Source organism: Hippocampus bargibanti, linkage group LG06 (assembly GCF_051943395.1).
Source record: "Hippocampus bargibanti isolate YZ-2025 linkage group LG06, ASM5194339v1, whole genome shotgun sequence".
Taxonomy (NCBI): domain Eukaryota; kingdom Metazoa; phylum Chordata; class Actinopteri; order Syngnathiformes; family Syngnathidae; genus Hippocampus; species Hippocampus bargibanti.
Genome location: NC_142739.1, coordinates 8,659,583 through 8,674,767, shown reverse-complemented (window position 1 = coordinate 8,674,767; position 15,185 = coordinate 8,659,583). Strand labels below are relative to the sequence as shown.

Genomic DNA, 15,185 nt, shown 5'->3' with positions numbered 1-15,185 from the left:
TACTATTAATACAATGTGTCAAACAAAAACAGCTCCCAACTAAAAGCTTTTTGGGATCCGAACCTGCCATCACCACCTCGAAACTGACAGAATTGAATTTGGCAAACCTCGGATCCCGCACCTACATCGGACCCATTCATTTCCAACCTGTGCCTGGCAATTGCTACGTCCACGTTAGCGCAAGCCTCGTCGAGTTTGAATTGCGACACTAGACGAGCCGCAACGTCCACGTAAACGTCAGGCCGAGACCTCATTCCAGGTGGCCGTCCAGGGTGAAACTGGGTGACTGGCATTGCACGCCCACGTCCAGCCACGCTGTCGTCGTGCATGACGAATTGAGTCTCATCCACGACGAGCCGTGCAACGTCGGCGTCAACGTCAGTCCGAGACCCCACTCACCGCTGGATCCCGGAGCGGCTCTGGACCCGTCTCGTTCCCCCGGAGCCGGGCATTTCACGCCCCAAAAACGTTTTTGGGGAAAAACATTAAGATTGACAACATCCTACACTCTAATGTAAACACTGAGCTGAATTTGAAGCTCACTGTCTTTCCTTGAACTGCAAGCTCCCTTGTATGAATTTTGGAGGTAGAGCAGCCTCACCATAAATGACAACCTATATTTATTTATTTATTTATTTTGTCATAAATGCATTAAAGACTCATGACAAGCAATAATATTTTTTTAAATCCATATAACGTTCTCGTGAAGTGGCAGATAACAAGACAGCACACCACTTTTGTATTTCATTTATGGCTCATGATTAATCTTTTCACATGTTCTCTCCATCAACTCCCCCACGAGAGCCGACTGGTTTCTTGGTTATTCATTCTGTCCTGTTGAAAATGTTACCGTTTGGGGTGCTAAAACTCACTTATAGTGGCACCAATTGATACATGTGAAAAAGGTCGCAAAAACGTGAAAAATGACAGAAAGATGGAGGGCCTATTATAACAGGAAGTAGTCAAGCAACCCAGCGGTTACTACAATGGATAGCTGATCATGTTGTCAGGTTACAAGGATGCATGAAAGGGGGTTAAATAACCAGCAACATGCTGCATGCACAGAAAATGTAAAGATATGGAAAGATAAGCACATACCCCTCGTTGATCTGGACCAGGATGGCGCGGTAGAGTTGGTGTTGCGGGCTGTTGGAATCCGGGCCGCAGGGCTGGATGAACGGGTGAATGGCAGCCAGTCGGAAGTCTTGCTGGTAAAGCTCCTGCAACTGTTCTGGTAGCTCACGCACAGACGACAGACGTAAGGTGGACGTCCCGCCTGAGACAAACAAACAGTAAATGTGCATTGGCTGACATTCCTGAGTAAGGTTCTGCAGCTGCAGCGGGAGTTCACTATAATTAAAACCGTCCTGCGAAAAAAAAGACAAATAAAAGATCTGGCAATTTGAAATTCAGATAGTAAAGTGATTAAGAATTCACTTCAGGTTGGTTTTGCTAAATTAGCCTCGGCACTCGAGACCTAATCGGAGGAGATCAAAATCCAATCAGCGTTGATTGCTGACGCCGCATGCGCTCGTCGGCTTCGGCGGCACGGGAACAGTAGCGTTAGCGGTGGCTAACGAGCCGCAATCAGCAAACATTAAATAAAAACGCATTGGCTGCTCAGCCTCTGAGATGAGCCTCTTTAGGCAAAATCGCTAATATGTCACACGGTCGATTCAAGTCAAAGTAAAGACAAAGGGAGGCCATGGATCATGTCCTGACAGAGAACTGTGTAATCTGAAAAATCATCAGCATTCTCTGTCTATGTTTTTTTTTGTGTGACTTTTTTGTTGGGCCGTGCTATTTTTATAATGTAAAATATTGGGACCTCGCTGACAATGTTGTAGCATATCTTAAAGGGAAAGTTTGCAATTTTCTCCCCAAATCACTGTGATGTATTTGTTCACAGAAATGTCAGAATGAGGTGACTGTAATAGATTACAAAAAAAAAAAAAAAAAAAAAAATGTCCTTTTTGGCTCTTCAACTTGTAACATTAAATTCGATTTTTCATTCACCCATGTATTTCTTTATTTGTTTAGTCCCAATGACATTTGCGCCTTGGGCTTCAGTAGTTTTGTTATATGTAGATGTCTGCTATATGTCAATGTCCTGCCCCTCCTCACAATCTGAACCCCACAGTCTTGGGGACTAACATGCTGCAAGAACCAAGACACGGGCAGACCAATTATTCTCAGACCCTCTAAATCATGGTCACCACCACTTTCCGCTCCTTCTTTCAGATTAGCGCTATTGAACAATGCCCACCAAAACAAGCAGACAACAGCTTCTTTTTCTTCAAGTAACATTCAGTGTGTTCACAACGCAGCACGGTTAAGCACATTCATCGGTCTTCTTCGATTGTAATGCTTTTATATCATCGATAATCCAAAATTGAAATCCTGAATGACAAAAGGAAACACTCTATATCTCCTCATGGACAGTACCTAGGCCATACAAATCAATTTATAACCCCAAGTCCTTGATCTGACATTGAGTAACCATCCCGAAACATTTAAAGAAGACTGGTTGAAAATTGTGCCTGCTAGCGAGGTGACAAGAGTGAAAATCTGACATTTACTCCCAGGAAGCAAAGAATTATGGAAGCGCTGACAGAGAGGCAAAAGAAGAAGAGGAATGATGTCCTCAGGGGGCGTTAGTGAGTGACTGTCTAAAAATACTCCCCCCCGGAATTTCTCAATCACAGTGTCCTACTGCACCACAATGCTGCCGCTTTGGAAACTAACACGCGTGAAGGAATTAACACAAAGAAATAGGCCGTGATGAAAAATGACTGAAATATACCCCCCTTGCGTCTACCCCCTCAATTTCCATCTGCATGCACCACTCGCGCATTAATCCTTATGTGATCCCTAATTTGGTTTTCTTGCCTTTGGTGCGAGAAGAACTCCTGGTGGAGGGAAGCTACTACGGCACGATGAGGATCAGAGAAGGAAGTGAGAAACTGAGAAGAGTAAATAAGGAGCGCTTTCAATTAGTCGTGGAAACACAGCCGCGGGCCACTTCTTCCCCGAGTGGGCGCTAATCACTCTGGGAGTCGCTATTAATCCTGTCTTTTAAAACACACACACAGGCAGCTATTTCATCATCGGCGATGGCTGCGTTTTCGCAAAAGTGGGATTTCTGGATTCCGCGGTTGACGAGCACCATACCTGAGGTGGAAGAGAAGGAACGTACGTCATGGGACCACGTGAAATTAGCAACGTTAGCCGAGATGCATTGAAAAGGTAGAACTGAGAAGTGGACAACCGACAACAGGCATCCATGTTGCATATTAACTCATTCACTTCCAGACGATGTGTAAAAATGTCTTCAGTCCAGTACCAGGGTTTTTGTCATTTTCACAGAAATTGCAGGACCCACATAATATTGAAATTTAGGACTACATAAACATTGCATGAAGCGTTAAAGACCTTTAACTCTCTTCTTTCATCAGAAAAAGAGTTAATTCCTAAATGATATGGGCCAAAATACAATGCAATACAATACATATTGGTTGATATAGCGCTTTAACAACAGCTGAAGCTGGACGTCTGTGTAAGCTCTCAGTCGTACAGGAGTGGTCAATTGATGAAAAGGTTTCTTCAGCCGTCATCTGTACTTCTTGACGGCTGAAGAAACCTTTTCATCGAGAGCTGAAGCTGGAACAAAGCGCAAATATGGAAAAAAGGGAAATGCTGTCCCCTTGTGGAAAAGAAAAAAAACATTGGCAGAGGCCATGGCCAGTGCTTTATCGGCACCCAAGCATGACAAAAATAATAAGAAAAAAAAAAAACAAATCCGGGAATGGTGCTCTATGTTATATTTTCAATTCCCGAATAAATTCGTGAATGGCAGTGAATGAGTTAATGATCTGCATTTTTTGGATAACAGTAAAATTACAGTAAAATTTAACTTAAAGGACAACCGACGCCTCCAGACAGGTTGTGCCCATAATTTGTAAAATCACTTCAAATGACTTCTCCTGAGCGTATTTTACAAAGATTCCACCGCATATAGCTATATTTTACGTTTTAAGACTCGCACTAAATATTCAGGAAGCCTTGTTTTCGAGTTGATGACAATCCCCATGTTACGTCACGTTTGGAACGCCCCTGACCGAGAAAGCGACACACAATGCATTTTCAGAATCAGAATCAGAATCAGAATCATCTTTATTGCCAAGTATGTAGGACACACAAGGAATTTGTTTCCGGTAGAACACGCTGCACTAGTATCGTTGTCAAAAAAACTGCTAAGTGGCACTATACAGTTCCATTTTGGCTACTGTTGAAAGAGTTCAAAGAGTTAATGGCTTGGGGGAAGAAGCTGTTTAAATGTCTGCTGGATTTGGTGCGCATGGATCGGTAGCGCCTGCCTGAGGGGAGTAGCTGGAAAAGGTGGTGGGCAGGGTGCGGAGGGTCCAGTAAGATTTTCCGCGCCCTAGTTTGGATTCTTGCAGTGTGCAAGTCCTCGAGAGTGGGTAGGGCGGTGCCGATGATTTTTTCCGCCGTCCTAACTGTCCGTTGAAGTCGGATTTTGTCCATTTTTGTGGCGGCCCCGAACCAAACGGTGATGGAAGAACACAGGATGGATTCGATGACAGCCGTGTAGAAATGTTGCAGCACCTCCTGTGGCAGGCCATGCTTCTTTAGCAGCCTCAGGAAGTACATTCTCTGTTGGGCCTTTTTCAGGATAGAGTTGGTGTTGACCTCCCACTTCATGTCCTGGGAGACTGTGATTCCCAGGAACTTGAAGGTCTCAACGGTTGACACCAGGCAGTTGGATAGTGTGAGGGGTAGCTGTGGTGATGGATGTTTCCTGAAGTCCACCATCATCTCAACTGTCTTGAGCGTGTTCAGCTCCAGGTTGTGACGGCTGCACCAGAGCTCCAGCTGCTCCACTTGTTGTCGGTACGCAGACTCGTCGCCGTCTTTGATGAGACCGATGACCGTGGTGTCGTCTGCGAACTTTATGAATTTGACAGCTGGGTGTGTTGAGGTGCAGTCGTTCGTGTAGAGAGAGAAGAGCAATGGAGAGAGGACGCATCCCTGCGGGGCTCCAGTGCTCGTGGTTCGTGTCGTGGATGATATATTTCCCAGTCTGACCTGTTGTGTCCGTCCTGTCAGGAAGCTGAGGGTCCACTGGCAGATCGTGGCGGACACACCAAGCTGGAGAAGTTTGGGGATGAGGAGTTCTGGGATGATGGTATTGAACGCAGAGCTGTAGTCCACAAACAGGACTTTGCGGTACTTTGTTTGGTCAGATCAGTGTTGATGGCGAAATTAGAAGGAAAACACATGAATAACGCAATGGTAAATGGTTGTGTGATAACTATTTGATATTCGCTGACACAAATTCCCAGCAGACAAATCAACCCATTTCCAACGGAGCTTGGGCGCCATCTGCATTTTCTGGGTGCTACATTGCTGTCATTGACGGCTCGAATTGATATGGGAGGACTCCTTTAATCTATTGCAAACATTTATGCTTTCCTCTTCAGAACTATTTGAATCATATTCATAAGTGGATGAGTAACAAGAAGGCATCTTCTCCAAATCTGAAGCCATTGTTTTGATTCTCGAGCAAGGCAAGAAGTATTGGTGAGATGTCACAAACTGGGGGCGGGACTTTCTGAAAATGCCCAATTCTCAGCTCAATTTGTTGCAGTTTTAGCACACTTTAAGTAATTTTTATTGGTGTTTTGCATTTGACTAAAAATATCAGCCTGTGTGTTTTAGGTTTTATAGATGCTATAAATCGTTTTTCTGATGTCACTTAAAAAACAAAAAAATGGTGTCGGTTGTCCTTTAAATACAGTGATGACTTTTAGCAAGGCAACAATGCCACAATACTTAATCACCTTATTTACCGTAGTATATAGAATACCATAAAAAAGCTTGCCTATTTTTGTAAAAGTAGTACTCAAAACACAAAAAACAACCAAACAAACTCCATCTGCATGCACCACTCGCGCATTAATCCTTATGTGATCCCTAATTTGGTTTTCTTGCCTTTGGTGCGAGAAGAACTCCTAGTGGAGGGAAGCTACTACGGCACGACGAGGATCAGAGAAGGAAGTGAGAAGCTGAGAAGAGTAAATAAGGAGCGCTTTCAATTAGTCGTGGAAACACAGCCGCGGGCCACTTCTTCCCCGAGTGGGCGCTAATCACTCTGGGAGTCGCTATTAATCCTGTCTTTTAAAACACACACACAGGCAGCTATTTCATCATCGGCGATGGCTGCGTTTTCGCAAAAGTGGGATTTCTGGATTCCGCGGTTGACGAGCACCATACCTGAGGTGGAAGAGAAGGAACGTACGTCATGGGACCACGTGAAATTAGCAACGTTAGCCGAGATGCATTGAAAAGGTAGAACTGAGAAGTGGACAACCGACAACAGGCATCCATGTTGCATATTAACTCATTCACTTCCAGACGATGTGTAAAAATGTCTTCAGTCCAGTGCCAGGGTTTTTGTCATTTTCACAGAAATTGCAGGACCCACATAATATTGAAATTTAGGACTACATAAACATTGCATGAAGCGTTAAAGACCTTTAACTCTCTTCTTTCATCAGAAAAAGAGTTAATTCCTAAATGATATGGGCCAAAATACAATGCAATACAATACATATTGGTTGATATAGCGCTTTAACAACAGCTGAAGCTGGACGTCTGTGTAAGCTCTCAGTCGTACAGGAGTGGTCAATTGATGAAAAGGTTTCTTAGGCCGTCATCTGTACTTCTTGACGGCTGAAGAAACCTTTTCATCGAGAGCTGAAGCTGGAACAAAGCGCAAATATGGAAAAAAGGGAAATGCTGTCCCCTTGTGGAAAAGAAAAAAAACATTGGCAGAGGCCATGGCCAGTGCTTTATCGGCATCCAAGCATGACAAAAATAATAAGAAAAAAAAAACAAATCCGGGAATGGTGCTCTATGTTATATTTTCAATTCCCGAATAAATTCGTGAATGGCAGTGAATGAGTTAATGATCTGCATTTTTTGGATAACAGTAAAATTACAGTAAAATTTAACTTAAAGAACAACCGACGCCTCCAGACAGGTTGTGCCCATAATTTGTAAAATCACTTCAAATGACTTCTCCTGAGCGTATTTTACAAAGATTCCACCGCATATAGCTATATTTTACGTTTTAAGACTCGCACTAAATATTCAGGAAGTCTTGTTTTCGAGTTGATGACAATCCCCATGTTACGTCACGTTTGGAACGCCCCTGACCGAGAAAGTGACACACAATGCATTTTGCGGTACTTTGTTTGGTCAGATCAGTGTTGATGGCGAAATTAGAAGGAAAACACATGAATAACGCAATGGTAAATGGTTGTGTGATAACTATTTGATATTCGCTGACACAAATTCCCAGCAGACAAATCAACCCATTTACAACGGAGCTTGGGCGCCATCTGCATTTTCTGGGTGCTACATTGCTGTCATTGACGGCTCGAATTGATATGGGAGGACTCCTTTAATCTATTGCAAACATTTATGCTTTCCTCTTCAGAACTATTTGAATCATATTCATAAGTGGATGAGTAACAAGAAGGCATCTTCTCCAAATCTGAAGCCATTGTTTTGATTCTCGAGCAAGGCAAGAAGTATTGGTGAGATGTCACAAACTGGGGGCGGGACTTTCTGAAAATGCCCAATTCTCAGCTCAATTTGTTGCAGTTTTAGCACACTTTAAGTAATTTTTATTGGTGTTTTGCATTTGACTAAAAATATCAGCCTGTGTGTTTTAGGTTTTATAGATGCTATAAATCGTTTTTCTGATGTCACTTAAAAAACAAAAAAATGGTGTCGGTTGTCCTTTAAATACAGTGATGACTTTTAGCAAGGCAACAATGCCACAATACTTAATCACCTTATTTACCGTAGTATATAGAATACCATAAAAAAGCTTGCCTATTTTTGTAAAAGTAGTACTCAAAACACAAAAAACAACCAAACAAACAAAAAAAAACAGCATGATGACAAATCACGCAGCAAAAATAGACGCTTTTCCATCTGACAGCCAACAAATTGGTTTTTCCATGAAATTGTGTTAGCGCAGAGTCAGACAGGAGCATTAAATACAGCTTGGGGGTGCGCAGGGGTGTTGGGGGGGTTGTTTATATGGATGTAGCATGAGGACGGCAAACCCTCAGGGCTTGGATTCCAAATGGCTGATGGAGTGAGGGTAGGGGCTGGTCTCCACTGGCTTGAGGAGGGAAACATGAAACACGGGGTGGATCCGCATGGTGGGTGGTAGCCGGAGCCTCACCGAGACCGGGCTGAGGATGGCCTCGATGGGGAAGGGACCCGTGAAGCGTGGGCCCAGCTTGGCCGAGGACCCTGCCAGCCGAAGGTCCTTCGTGGATAGCCAGACCTCCTGCCCGACCTGGTAGTTGGGTGCTTGCCGTCGATGGCGGTCTGCCACCCGCCGGTTCCGGGATGCGGTGCGTGACAGGGCGTCCCTGGTCTCCTTCCAGACTCTGTGGGCCCGTCTGAGGTGATGATCGATAGACGGGACCTCCACCTGGCCTTCCTGTGTGGGAAATAAGGGCGGCTGATAGCCACAGGCGGACATGAATGGGGACCGACCTGTGGCTGCGGAGACCAGGGAGTTGTGGGCGTACTCCACCCAGGGTAGGTGCAGGGCCCACGACGCCGGGTTGTGGAGGCACACGCACCGGAGGGCCGCCTCCAGGTCCTGGTTCTTCCTCTCCGTCTGTCCGTTGGTCTGGGGGTGGTACCCAGACGACAGGCTCGCCGATGCCCCTAGGGACCGACAGAAACGCTTCCATACCTTGGACACGAACTGAGGTCCCCGATCCGACACGATGTTCGTCGGAATCCCGTGGAGACGGACGACATGGTTAACCAGGAGTTGAGCCGTCTCGGTGGCAGACGGCAACCTGGTTAACGGAACGAAGTGGGCCGACTTGGAGAATCGGTCCACTACGGTGAGGACGACCGTCTTGCCACGGGAGGGGGGAAGGCCTGTCACGAAGTCGACGGAGATGTGGGACCAGGGTCTGGACGGAACCGGTAGGGGCTGGAGGAGTCCGGCCGGGGGCTGGTGGGAGGCCTTTCCACGGGCGCAGGTCGGGCAGGCCTTCACGAAGAGGGTGATGTCCCTCCTAAACCCCGGCCACCAGAACCGTTGGGCGATGAGTTGGATCGTCCTGTTGACCCCCGGGTGGCAAGCTATCTTAGATGTGTGCCCCCAGATGAGCACCTCGGTGCGTAGAGGGGGGGGGGACGAACAGGCGATCCTTGGGACAGCCCCTGGGGATGGTGGTGGTTCCCTGGACTTGTTGGACTTTTCTCTCAACCTCCCACCTCAGGGCGCCCAGGATGCGCTGGGCCGGCAGGATGTTGGCGGTGGTCTCCTCCCTTTCTGCCGGCTCATGGATACGGGATAGGGCGTCGGGCTTGGTGTTCTGTGACCCTGGGCAGTAGGTGAGAGAAAAGTCAAAACGGGTGAGGAAGAGTGACCATCGGGCCTGCCGTGAGTTAAGTCTCTTGGCGGACCGGATGGCCGCCAGGTTCTTGTGATCCGTGTAGACGGTGAAGGGGTGTTTAGCTCCCTCAAGCCAGTGTCTCCATTCCTGCAGGGCTAGGACGACCGCCAGCAGTTCCCGATTGCCGACGTCGTAATTGGCTTCGGCGGGGCTGAGCCGGCGGGAGAAGAAGGCGCATGGGCGTAGCTTCTGGTCGGTGGGAGAGCGCTGGGAAAGGACGGCCCCTACTCCGGACTCGGATGCGTCAACCTCGACCGTGAACGGAAGATCCGGGTCGGGATGACGCAGAACGGGGGGGTTGGTGAAGGCACGACGGAGGCGGTTGAAAGCCCCCTCAGCATCGGGAGTCCACCTGAAAGGGAGCTTGGTGGACGTGAGGTTAGTGAGGGGGAGTGCCTTCTGACTATACCCGCGAATGAAGCGGCGGTAGAAGTTGGCAAACCCCAAAAACCGCTGAAGCTGCTTGCGCGTCTTTGGGATCGGCCATTCCACCACCGCCTTGGTTTTGGCGGGGTCGGCCCTGAGCTGCCCCTGCTCCACCACAAACCCCAGGAACGACAGAGAGCGGACATGGAAGTCACACTTCTCTGCCTTCACATAGAGCCGGTTTTGCAGGAGCCGCGCCAGGACCCGTCGGACGTGTTGCCGGTGTTCTTCTGCAGAGCGAGAAAAAATAAGAATGTCATCGAGGTACACAAAAACAAAAACATTGAGGAAGTCCCTGAGCACATCATTAATTAAATTCTGGAATACGGCAGGCGCGTTCGTGAGCCCGAACGGCATCACCAGGTATTCAAAGTGCCCTAAAGGCGTCTTGAAGGCTGTTTTCCATTCATCCCCCTCACGGATTCGGACCAAATGGTAGGCGCTGCGAAGATCTAATTTAGAAAAAATGGTGGCGGACTGAAGGGGCGCAAAGGCCGAATCCATGAGGGGGAGAGGGTATTTGTTGCGGATGGTGATGTCGTTCAGGCCCCGGTAGTCAACGCATGGGCGCAGGGATCCGTCCTTCTTGTCGATAAAGAAAAACCCTGCGCCCAGCGGGGAACGCGACGGCCGAATGAGTCCTGCCGCTAGAGAGGAGTCTATGTAAGTGCTCAGGGCTTCCCGTTCCGGTTGAGAAATATGGTAAAGTCTGGAGTCCGGTAATGGAGCCCCTGGCTGCAAGTCTATAGCACAGTCATACGGTCGGTGGGGCGGCAGGGATTGGGCGTTGTCTTTGCTGAACACCTCCCGCAGGTCGTGGTAGCAATGTGGCACGCCTTTGAGGCAGATGGCCTCGGGCGGGCCACCGCGGGAGGGGTTACGCCCTGCCGTAGCCGACCGCAGGCAGTTAGCGTAGCAGTAGGGGCTCCAGCCCTGAATGGTGGGGCCCTCCCAAGAAATGGATGGGTCATGGGCCTTGAGCCAGGGGAGACCCAAGACCAATGGCGCGTTCCGGGAGGGCATAACAAGAAATTGGCGGTGCTCCACATGGTTGCCTGCCACTCGGAGCTTAAGTGGGGCTGTGAGGTGGGTGACCCGGGCTAATAATCGGCCATCCAGGTCGACGATCTCCTTAGGGGGAAGGAGATCTAAAAGTCGGCAGCCCAGCAGGTCGGCCAGGTGGGGGTCGATAATGCACCCGTCGGCCCCCGAGTCCACTAGTGCCCGCACTCTTTGGGAGCTGGAGGGGCCAAATAGTTCACTCTCCAGCTCCAACCGTGTGACTCGTGTAGTGGACTTAGCCCCCAACGGATTCCGTTTCGGCGGGGACTTACATTGGCCGTGGGTCCTAGGCTGGGGGCCTCGGGTGCGACGAGCCCTCGGGTTGGCGCGGTCGTCTCCCCCCCCTATCACCATCGGTTCACAGAGTCCCTCCTGGGGCTGCGCGCGGTCGCTGCCGGGTGTGGTCGACCGGGGTCGGCTTCGGGGTACCTCGGGCCGTCGGTCGCTCAGCTCCTTTCGCCGCTCTCGAAGACGCTGATCCAAGCCGATGACAATCCCGACGAGGTCGTCGAAGGTGGTGCCGGCGTCGCGGGTAGCCAACTCATCCTTTAGGTCGGAATTCAAGCCGCGACGAAACACCCCCCTCAACGCTCGGTCGCCGTAGCCGCTGCCAGCGGCCTGGATCCGGAAAGCGACGGAGTATTCTGCGGCCGAACGGGCCCCTTGGACGCAGTCGAGGATTCTCCCTTCCGCCTCGACCTCCGTCACTGGATGGTGAAACACCCGGCGAATCTCGGCTACGAAGTCCGGATACGAGGCGCACAGCTCCGGTCGGGACTCTCGTACCGCCAGCACCCATGATTCGGCTTCACCCGCGAGCAGGCTGGTGATGAAGGCTACCTTAGCCTCATCGCTAACGTAGGCGTCAGGATGTTGTTCAAACACGAGCGCACACTGCATTAGGAATTGAGCGCAGCGCTCGGTTTCGCCTGCGTAGCGTGAGGGTTGGGGTAGCGGGGGCGTGCGCCTGCCCACGGGCGGGGGGGGAGGAACAGAGAGGGTGGCGATGCTCTTTTCCATCTCCTTGAGGCGTTGAGCCAGCGAGGTAGTGGCGTGGCGCATTTCCTCAATCGCCTGGGCCAGCTGGCTCGAACGCTCCGCCTCTTGTACAAGGGCGGTAAAATACCTGTCAACGCCGGCGGGGTCCATGGGTGGTCGGAGTATTGTGTGACGTTCGCTCGAGTGCTAGGAGGCAGACCTCGAGCGACGGACTCTTGGTGTTAGGGAAGGACCCGAAATACACGGCGTGACAGGCTTGGATGGATAAAGAGTCTTTACTGGACAAAGCATCAAATAATAACAAACAGGGATGAGTGAAGGAAGATAACTGAATGATAGCAGACCTGGCAACACGGAAGTGGAAACGGCAATGACCAAAAATACTCCGACGGAGACGGTAGTGAGCGCGAGACAGATATAGTCAGAAGGCACCATCAGTGAAATGACAATCAGCTGTGGGAACCCAGGTGTACGATGATTGGAGGGGCCGTCTCCCAGGATTGGCGGAGGAGGTGACAGGAGGGGCGGGGCGCGCCCCGGATGGCAACGAGATGTGACAGAGGGTCCATAATCAAAGATGGCAGCAAACAATCTAAGGAGGAAATTGAACTCGGAGATGGCGTGACGCCACACGTCGCGTTTGTCTGCACTGATATGACGCACTGTGACATTGTTATTTATGTTGACATTCACTTCAGCTTGTGTATTGGGCTGTTTTGTCAAGTTCTTGAATTATGGTTTTCAGTTTATGCTAAGTGGTGTAAAAACCTTGTATTCCCCTCCCACATGTAAAATTCAAACTAAAATCTTTTAATAAATGAATAAATAAATAAATATATAGACACATAGATAAATTACTAAAAACTAAACAAATAAATATAAATAAATAAATAAACCAATGAATATGAACAAATAAATAAAGAACTAAATAAATAAATAAATAAATACATACAATCTAATTAAACAAACAAATAAATATACAAGTAAATAGATACATAGACAAATAAATAGACAAATACATACATTCAGACAGACAGACAGACATCCAGACAGACAGACATCCAGACAGACAGACAGACAGACATGAATAAATGAGTAAATAAATAAATGAATAAATGACCCACTGAAATTTACTGATGTGCACCCCCTGGAATTTTATACAACTCAGACTTGCCACATAAGCAAATTCCATCTTAACGGTCATGATGATTTGTTGTTAAGCCCTACAAACATTTAAATGTATCCATGTTACAAAACAGAATCGAGATTGTCTTATTTGATACCAGATGAGGTACCCCCCACAAAATAAATAAAATCAATACTTTCAAATCACTCTGGAGGCATTCCAATGCAAACTACCAAAATGTATGAAATTCTATTCACGACTGGTTCAGTTGCGCCGTGACAGTGTTGAAGAAAAAAAAAAAAATACAAACATTTCAAACAATGAACAATCCACAGTACTAATGTGAATATTCATGTTTCGCGCACCCACAAGTAAATATTATGTCGATGTATAAATAGATCATCTGCTGTGGGTATGTGTTGGGATAGGAACCAGTGAGTGACAACGATGCGCTGCAGTGTGAACTTGCACTCTACGCAGATACGCAAACACATTTTACACACCAAAGACCCTCAGCCGCGTGGGAGGGAGCAGGTGGTCAATGGCAACATTTTCGAAACAAGTCATACAATATGAATGGAGGTATAACAAATTGAACTGCCTGCTGGATATGGGCGAGAGCAGTTGATTGTTAATTAAAAACTAGGCTGAAAACGATCATTTGACACCTGAAATTTAAAGGACAACCGACGTCACTTTTTTGTTTCTTAACTGACATCAGAAAAACGTTTTATAGCATCTAAAATACCCAAAACATATTTTTATTCAAATGCAAAACACCAATAAAAGTGAGTTAAAGTCTCCAAAATCTGCAAAAAAATTGAGCTGCGAATTGGGCATTTTCAGAAAGTCCCGCCCCCAGTTGGTGACGTCACGCCAAGACGTCTTGCATTACTTGAGCATCAAAACAATGGCTTCAGATTCGGAGAATATGCTTTCTTGTTACACCTCCAGTTATGAATATGATTCAAATAGTTCTGAAGAGGAAAGCATACATGTTTGCAATTAATTTATTCCATGCCATTTTGAGGCAACATTGGGGAGAAACAATGACCAGAAAAGAGGCACAAAATGGCGACCTCCTGTGGCCACCTCCGTTTCCACAGGCGGATAAATTCCTTATATGGAGCTTGGACACCCTCTTCTGGCGGCTTTTGGGTGCAACACAAGGTTTTCAGACCAAACAATACAGCAAAATACATTGACGTGATGGAAGGACCGCTACAATGTGTCTTTTTTCGGTCCCGCGGCATTCCTTTAGTGACGTCAAGTACGGACTCGTCACCAACTCAAAAACAAGACTTCCTGTATATTCAGCGCGAGTCTTAAAATGTAAAATATTATATGCAGTGGAATCTTTGTAAAATACGCTCAGTAGAAGTCATTTGAAGCCATTTTACAAATTATGAACACAACTTGTCCGGAGACGTCGGTTGTCCTTTAATTCAAAGCCCTAAACCGGTCTGTAAATTCCAATTTCAAACCCTCAATTCAACATGGGACCGTTGTCTGAAAGCCCAACATTGTTTTAAAAACGTTGACTCAGCCTTGAAACCCCAATTTGAAACGGGAATCCCAATTTCATCCATCTTAGGTTGGGGGCACCCCGAACGGGTTGTCAACCAATCATAAGATACACAGAGATAAATGTTAAATTAGTTTTAAAATCCTGAATTGAAACCCAGAGCTAGTCTAGAAACCATAATCCTTGTTTTCAAGCCAAACCTTTCATTGAAACCTTAACAAGCGCATCCAACAAGTGTGCAATAAGCACTGCGATGAAGCACAGTGAGGGTTATCGCCCAGACAAAAAGAAAAACAAAACAAGGCTCTCATGAAGCAGGAAAAAAAAATCCTTATTGGTTTTCTGATCCATGACTTAAATCAAGAGCGTCGGCGCTTTGTTTTGATCAACTCTCACAAGTTGTTGTCTCATGTCAGAGCAAGAATCATATTGATTTGGTCATCCAGACGTTTTTTGATCAGGAAGCTTATCGGCAGCTTCAAACATCACAGAAAGCTCTTTGAAGCCACTACAAGTCAATGAC

General features: G+C 47.3%; 1 protein-coding gene and 1 long non-coding RNA gene across 6 annotated transcripts in view; one reads left to right on the top strand and one right to left on the bottom strand.

The window, feature by feature from the left end:
- rftn1b (raftlin, lipid raft linker 1b) overlaps positions 1-15,185 on the bottom strand; it is a 120,613-nt gene that overhangs the window by 61,347 nt on the left and 44,081 nt on the right. For all 4 annotated transcript variants that reach the window (XM_088998742.1, XM_088998741.1, XM_088998740.1 and 1 more), the window contains one exon: positions 1,099-1,276. In XM_088998742.1, the coding sequence (XP_088854868.1) occupies positions 1,099-1,276 (178 nt within the window). The remainder of the gene's footprint in view (positions 1-1,098; positions 1,277-15,185) is intronic.
- Positions 1-15,185, top strand: part of LOC148896320 (uncharacterized) — a 55,054-nt gene that overhangs the window by 19,728 nt on the left and 20,141 nt on the right. The gene's annotated exons all lie outside the window — the stretch shown is intronic.